This window comes from Condylura cristata, unplaced genomic scaffold, assembly GCF_000260355.1.
Source record: "Condylura cristata isolate star-nosed mole 26May11 unplaced genomic scaffold, ConCri1.0 scaffold00003, whole genome shotgun sequence".
NCBI lineage: Eukaryota > Metazoa > Chordata > Mammalia > Eulipotyphla > Talpidae > Condylura > Condylura cristata.
Genome location: NW_004567104.1, coordinates 39509306 through 39517660, shown reverse-complemented (window position 1 = coordinate 39517660; position 8355 = coordinate 39509306). Strand labels below are relative to the sequence as shown.

At 35.3% G+C, this 8355-nt stretch overlaps 1 protein-coding gene across 4 annotated transcripts in view; it reads right to left on the bottom strand.

The window, feature by feature from the left end:
- Window positions 1–8355, bottom strand: part of SPICE1 (spindle and centriole associated protein 1) — a 111790-nt gene that overhangs the window by 29761 nt on the left and 73674 nt on the right. For 3 of the 4 annotated variants that reach the window (XM_012734386.1, XM_004675214.2, XM_012734393.1), the window contains 3 exons: window positions 7215–7313; window positions 4714–4761; window positions 1216–1359 (listed from right to left, as the gene is read on the bottom strand). In XM_012734386.1, coding sequence (XP_012589840.1) covers window positions 1216–1359; window positions 4714–4761; window positions 7215–7313 — 291 coding nt within the window. Of the gene's footprint in view, window positions 1–1215; window positions 1360–4713; window positions 4762–7214; window positions 7314–8355 lie in introns of those variants that run through there. The other variant, XM_012734396.1, reaches the window with a different exon arrangement.

Below are 8355 nucleotides of genomic sequence, written 5' to 3'. Positions count from 1 at the left end.
ACAATGGAATATTACTCAGCAAAAAAAAAAAAAAAAGAAAACATGTCTTTTGCAGCAACTTGGATGGAGTTGGAAAAGATCATATTTAGTGAGATAAGCCAGAAAGAAAAAGAAAAGTACAGGACTATGGTGATGGCACATGGGTGACTCAGTGATGGGAAACCCACAGGGATTAAAATTGAGATAAAAAATGTACAAAATGATGTAAAAATAAACTATTATATTTATTAAAAAAAAGAAAAGAAAACCACTTTTACTGAGGAAGTAACCCATGGAGAGACGGCAGAGAAATGTCTTCTCAAAGAAATTCAGGATATGAGCAGGAGTCACAGTAGAGAATAGAGGTCCAGAGTCACCTTAAAGGAGCTGACCTTTACCTGGTAAGATCTGTGTTCTTTGGCCTTTCACTGAGAATTACCACATACCTTATTCATTTATAAGTACTTTTCTCTCTCTAGCCACAGTTCTTTTTACAAGCTCAAGTACACATTTGAAAGAGAAAATTCTTCCTGGTAATATATAATATCAAAACTTTCCTAGTTCACTGGAAGTCTAATAAATTCCTCAAAATACAGCTTGACTTAAATACAGAGTGAAAGGTGGCCCAGACAGCCACATGCCACAAGCTTCAATTAAACAAAAAGTAACATTAAAGACAATTTTTCTTTTACAATGATTTCAACCCAATGATTTTCTTTTGTCGCTGCCTCTATAGTTCCACCATATTTATTCATATACCTGATTACTTATCCAAATACCCTATATCTGGCAAAAGATTAAGCCAAAGACAAATGGCTTACTAACTTGCTAGAGAGACGCACAGCATTTTGCAAAGCTATCTCGCAGCATAGCTGCTGAACTAAGAACAATAATCATAGCAGCTTATTTATGTGTCACTAATTATGTGCCAAGGACTGTGATAATAATCACTTTAGGGTACTTAAATAGCATAACAATACAATCAAGAAAGTAATGATATTCTCATTATAAAATAAGATTGAGATGTTAATATTTTAAGTCATACAGCTTATAAGATATGGAGCAGGAATTCAAACCCCCAAACTAAACTCTTTCATGGTAAATCTGCTGCTTTCTTGATCATTATGGACAGAGACAGTAACTACTAATCTCTTCAGTGTGAATCAAATCTGTTGGAAAAAAGAAACCTATTTATCTTTTCACTCTAACTCTAAAGAGAATGCAGGTTAGCATTACCTCCTTCATGATAGATAATCTTCTTTTCTCAAGATTGGAAATTTCTGGTTTCTGCTTCCTACACTTTCTCTTCAAAGCTTTTTCTTGAAGTTCCCAGTGCACCAATGCTCTATTCTTTGATTTATGCATTTCATGACGTCGCATCTATATGGAAGAAAAACAAAAAAGAGAAACAAAAAATGTACCTTTTCACATGGTGGGATCACCTAATTCACTTCATATTTTATTATTTTTTTCAGTCCAACATATGAATCGAAACCATTTTTTAAGTAACTAGAATACAGAATATAAATATTAACACGTACATCCCACACAGCAAAGTTAAATATTGTTTTTTAAACTTTTAAATGCACACGTTACATGGGCACACAAACTGAGGACAATGTAAATGGTACAAAACTCACTGAGTTATTTTTGGCCAAGATACACTCATTCCCTGATGCTCACATCACGGCCAAAAACTAACAATGTCATGTTTTGATAGCCCTGCCATGGCTGCATGTGCAAGTGGATTGCTAGAGCTGCAGACTCCAGGTTGGTGGAGCACCTGAAGCAGAAGCAGAGATATGAGCCATAGCCCGGGGTCAGAAGGGAGTTCGCTGAGGTGGCATGGGAACAAAAGCAGATGCTGGTTTTGCAAGCACGCTAGTCTTCAGAATATGAATATGAACAAAACCTATATAGCATCTGATAAAATACACCGCTGAGTTTCACCATGTAAATGAGCAGCCACTGAGAGATTAGCAACCAAATACTGTGCAAGAACTCTGATTCACAACAACAACAATAAAGCTATTTTTGAGACAATCAGGGAAATTTGAATATGAATGCAAACTAGGTGATACAAAAAATATTGATACTTTTGCCAGGTGTGATAATGGTGTTGAGGTTAAGTAAGAAAATGTCTGTAATTTTTCAAATGCACACTAAATATGTAGCACAAATGACATGTTCCCTGGGATTTGCTTTAAAATGTTTCAGTGAAGGAAGAAAAAAGATAAATGAAGTAACTATGGCAAAATTTTTATATTGTATCTGAATGAATAGTATTCAGGGCTATTCCTTATATTTTTGTCCCACTGCCATGTAAGTTTGAAATATTTCATAATAAAAAAAGTTAAGTTAATAGGGCACCATTTTTATCCTCCACAAGAAACTACTAGAACTAAGATTCCTAGTTCCAAAAAATGTATAAACTGGGCCCTCCCTGGTGGCGCAGCGGGTTAAAGCACAGCACTGAGAAGCTAAAGCCACTTCCGCATGAGTTCGATTCCCGCCTGCCCCGGAGGTGACCACTCCTGACCTCTCCTGACCCGCCCGCTGCTCCCCTCAGCAGTGTGCTTCGTCGATCTGCCTGTTCTGCTCCCCACTCTGTCTCTGGTGCAGCCTCTCACCGCCCCTGAGCCTCTAGCCTGTACCCCGGTTCTGTATGTACAAATAAATAAATCTTTAAAAAAAAAAATGTATAAACTCTACAAAAACATTGACAATCTGCTGAGGGAAATTGGGCATATTCATACAAAGAACAAACGGCATCCACTAAGATGGTATTAACTTTGTATAGGAGATATTAAGTGTAATAACAGTTCACAGATGATAACAACTGATTGGTATCATCTAAAAGTAAGACTTCAAACTTACTAAAAAGCTGTAATAATCAGGCAGAGGATAGACTTTATAGCTTAATGCAATAGAACCAAGAGTCCACATTAAGCCCGTATATTTTTGAACAATTTGAAGCAAAGATAATTCAATGGGGAAAGAACAGTCTTTTCACAAATGGTGCATGGACAACTGATACCTAAATGCAAAAAAATGAAGCTCTGCCTTTATCTCACACCATATACAAAAATTAAATAAAAAATGGATAGGAGACCTAAATATAAGAGTCATAGAAGAAAACACAGGAGTAAATGTTTGTGAACCTTGGGTTAAAATAAGTACAAATGAGAAAAGAAAAAAAGGATATACTGAACTTCATCAAAATTAAAAACTTGGGGCCTCAAAGTATACCATCAATAAAAGATGACCAAAAGAATGGGAGAGATTATGTGCCTATCATACATCTCATAAGGAACTTGTATCCAGAACATATAAGGAGCCCTTAGAACTCAACAATAAAAACACAAATGATCCAATTTTAAAATGACCAAGCAATTTGAATAGACATTTCTCAGAAGATAATATAGATGATAAATAAGAATACAAAGAGATGCTCAACATCATTAGTTATTAGGGAAAAGTAAATCAAAACGACATGAGATTCCACTTTATATAAACTAGGAGCACTAAAGTTGAAAAGATGATAATAATAAGTGCTGACTAACAAGGAGTGGGGTGAAATTCTCATCTATGCTGGTGAGAATGTAACTAGTACAGTCACTACAGCAAAGAGTTTAGCAGTTCCTCAGAAAGATACATATAATGATGCCATATGTTCAAAGAATTCTACTCCCAGGTATACACCAAAGAAATCTGAAGACTATGTCACATAAAAACCTGTACATGGAAGTTCATAGCAGCATTATTTGTAAGAGTCAAATTGAAAATCCAAAAGTGATAAATAAAACATGGTATATCTATACAACAGGATAGTGAAATGATACATGCTATAACAAAGGTGAATGTTGAAAGTATTATGCTTTAAGAAAAAAAGATAAACATAAAGGGACACCTGAGATTTCATTTATATGATTTCTCCAAGATAAGCAAATACATAAATCTATAACATACATTAATTATGCCAGAGACTGGAAAGAAGAAGAAGGTATATGGATGGCTAATTCTGAATACAGAATTTCCTTCAGGGAATAATGAAAATGTCCTAAATTAGAAAGGGATAATGATTGTATAACTATGAGTATACTAAAACCAATGAATTGTATACTTTAAAAGGACAGATTTTATGATATGTGAATTATATTTCAATAATGCTGTTTTTTAAAACAAAAATACAAAATTTGAGAAAAGTAAAAGAAAGAAAAGTAAGAAGAAAAGTAAGATTTGAGCAGATGGAGAAGGTAGAGAAAGAAAGAAAAGTAAGATTTGAGAAAAGTAAGATATGAGCAGATGGAGAAGGTAGAGAAAGAAAGAAAAGTAAGATTTGAGAAAAGTAAGATTTGAGCAGATGGAGAAAGAAAAGTAAGATTTGAGCAGATGGAGAAGGTAGAGAAACTATTCTATGTAAGAAAAATAATATGGTGTAGATAGAGCTCAAGCGTGGAAAAATACATGGAATGCTCAAGGAATAAGTGACTACACTGAATGGAACAGTATGTTCAATAGGAAGAAGTAGCAAATACTACTGGAGATATATCTAAAATAGGAAATGATGACAGATGTGTACAGGAGAATAATCAACTAAAGAGATTTGAACTGTAAACCAAACTATCTAATGAAATCCTAATAAATGGTAATTGATATACCTACACAAAGTCATAATGTCCTAGAAATCAAATATCAAATAAAAGATTAAATAACTTTTTATAGTAAACGTACCAGCTCTTCAGGAGTTGCCCGATGTACTGTTAAGTCATTCACAGTATTCTGCAAAAAAAGATGAAACTTCTTTTAAAAAAAAAGTCTCATATAAAAAACTAAGGATTAGATAATGTCAAACCTAAAAAATAACTCTTTGCGGTTGAAGGGTTCATTCAAGTTCTGGGTGAACTGAAGAATCCAGAAAGAGAGAGTAGCAGGGACATAAGAACAAAGAAGAAAGGACGTACAATGACCTGTGTGCAAAGATTAAACCTGACGAAGTGGATCCCAAAGTTACCTCAATTAAAAGAATAGATAACTTTTTTTAAGTTTCTTACAAAATGTTGGTATAAAAACATTCAAAATCCTAGGAGTAAAAAAATCCTTTCCAGGAATCAGAGCTCTCAATGTAAATATTAACATGGCTTACTGTTAGGTACTTTAGAATGATTTAGACTGCATTTGGGGGGTATTACAGAAAAGAAGCATTAAACTCACCAGCAAGCACACACTATATTAAAATGGCTAAAACAGGCCCTCCCTGGTGGCGCAGCAGGTTAAAGCACTGCACTGAGAAGCTAAAGCCACTTCCGCATGAGTTTGATTCCCGCCTGCCCGGGGGTGACCACATGGCGTGGCAGACCTCTCCTGACCCGCCCACTGCTCCCCTCAGCAGTATACTTGGTCGATCTGCCTGTTCTGCTCCCCATTCTGTCTCTGCCTCTTACCACCCCTGAGCCTCTGGCCTGTACCCCAGTTCTATATGTACAAATAAATAAATCTTAAAAAAAAAAATGGCTAAAACAGGGTAGTATATAATTTAAAGTTAGGATGTTTAATGTTGTAGGTTTCAAACTATGTTCCATGAAAAGAGCAACTCTAAGGATTCCTAACAGATAATGGGTGAACACTGCAAACAACAGTGAGCTTTAGTTATGTCCATGCAAACCCCTTACGCACAGTACCTATCACAAAGTGAGATGAAGTTTGAGGGCAAGATATAATTTCACAAAATGCAAAAAGGAACTAAGTTAACCTGGCAGGAGCACGATGCTGCACTGCTCCAAAAGGCACCAGTAACATCCTAGTCCGTGCGACTGCACAGGTGACAGGTCTGTAATTTGAACCTTCCCAAAGTGACTTCAGCCATTTTGTTATATGGATTTGGTAAAGCAGGAAAAAGCATAAAACAAGTTTTTACTTCTAAAAGAAATATGAAGAACTTACTCCAGGGACATAGCTTCTAAAGTATTCAAAGACTAAAGTTTTTGGTCATAGTTGATAATATTTAGCTCAAGGCTTTTCTCTACAAAAACTACTATTCCTTTCATATTGATTTAGAAAAGTATAACTTTAAGAAAGTTATTTAAGAAATAACTATAAGATTATGAAAAATGTTCTCAGTAATTATAATAAAATCCAGACTTATAAGTAAGTGGTAAGCTTAGCATTAGTTCTCAGAGAAAATACAATTTCACTAATACATCTATTGCTTAAAACTATTTTCTTTTAAAAGTGTCTTCAAATCTAATTTACAAGATATTTTGAAAATGTCTCACCACTTTTATCAAAACAGTACTATTCAGTTTGATCTCTTCTCCCTCATTCATCATTCATTCCAACTGACTTATAACTACTTTCAAGTTTTGTCTATTTTCAAAGCCAAAGATCTTTCCAGCACTGGATAGAGATAATAAAAAGTAAGCGTGGAAAAGGTTTGGAATGAATTTCAAATGGCAGATTTCAATTACGCTTTCAGCAACAGCCGTGTATCAGAATATGTGCTTCCCAAAGTAACTACTTTGAAGGCTGAATGGCAATATTTCTGATATCACCATTTTAAAAATCAGTTTTATTACCACAAAATCTCACTCGTCAATATTTCACAGCACCTGACTGATTATTCTCCACAACAGAAAGTAAACACACCTAAGTTTCATGGTTTGCATGGTTAGCAGCATGAGGCTGCAAAAGGTAAAAATCTTTTTAAAACAAATAGTCAGGGCAGGAGCCAGATGTCCCTGATGTTGGAGACTTGTCTTATATCTTAACAGGACCTTTGTATTGAAATAGGCCAGCCTCTGGAGGTGTGCAACAAACAACTCCAAGGGTAAGAAAGCAACCCAAAATACCACTCACACATGATTATGGCATCAGTGTTGCTATGGGCAAATCTTAAAAAGTACCCCAAAAAGTCAGACTTCAGTAGCACAGATTAACTTATTGCCTTAAAGCAATGAGTTTTCAAAGTGAAGGTGAGGGGACTTTTTAAAAAGCACAGCCTCCATCCCTTAAAATTCCAATTCTTCAAAGGAGGTAAAGTTACAGTCTTGACATATGTGATTTAAAAAACTTCCAGAGGATTCTGTTCTTCCCACCAAGATCTAGGATATAACATGCCAAGAAAGTCAGTCCATCCTACGCCCCATCAGAGCACTATCCTGAGTGACCAACAACCAGTCATCACGTCTGTTCCTCCAGAGGAATGTCATACTGCTTATTATCCCACCTGGACTTACATCCCATTCTTGTTTCACTGATGTTTTCTTCTTCTTTACTTTCAATGTTTTCCTTCCTCCTGCCCGGGGACCATAACGATTCACTCTGACAAATGACATCTAGAAGTAATAATTATTTCAAATATTTAAAATACAAGCAAAAGCAATGACTAAGCATCACCAGAAAGGGACAGAAACATACAGAAATACAAACTCTGAAACTTAAGAAGAAAAATTTAAACACAATGAAAGGAACAGACAACCAATACTTGGGTCTTTCACTATACAGGAAATAGAAAGTTGATACTCATAACTATGATTAGACATTTCAAGTAAATAATTTATGTATATTTGCTTAAGGGAAAAACTCCAGGAATTCAGAAACCATGACTTAAAGTAGAAAGCTAGGACAGTACTTATAGCACTCTAATAGTTACATAAAATTACAATCAATAAAAAGTGCCAGTCACATGCTAGCACTATGAATATAAGTGCAAAGAGTCGAGGTTCTTTCAGAACTCAAAATTGCTATGAGTACTCTTATATTTACCTTAAAATAAAGATGCCAAAAATTTAAAGAATACATAAATTACAGCCTTTCTAATATATTTTATCTCATAACACTAAATGGGAATGATAATTGATGCTAAATGAAGAGTTTTGGAAATTGCTACTATCTACTTGGTAAATACTTTTAAAATAGCAATGCAGTTTACTGGGCTAAATATCACACTAAAATAGAAAAAGACTCAGTTCTGAATACCATACAGTATTTTACACAACATAAAAAACTTCTGAAAAGCTACACATACACACAACTCCTAGTTCAGAACTTCTTTCTACACCTAAATATTACAGATCTTTCCAGCTGAATCTGTTACCCCAAATTATCCTAACATAAAGACTCTAATATTCTCCTTAAATACATTTTTTAAAATCACTTACTGCTTTAATAAAAATGCATACATGCAAATGTTTCTCAAGAATTTGCCCTCAGTGCCTCCCTGGTGGTGCAGCGGGTTAGGACAAACACTGCAAGTTGGCCTCAGCCTCTTATGTGCGGAGATCGATCTCCAGCCCCAGAGGTGTCCCACGTGGCGTGGCAGACAGCTCCTAACCCACCCACTGCTCCCCTCAGCAGTGTACTTTGTCAATCTGCCTG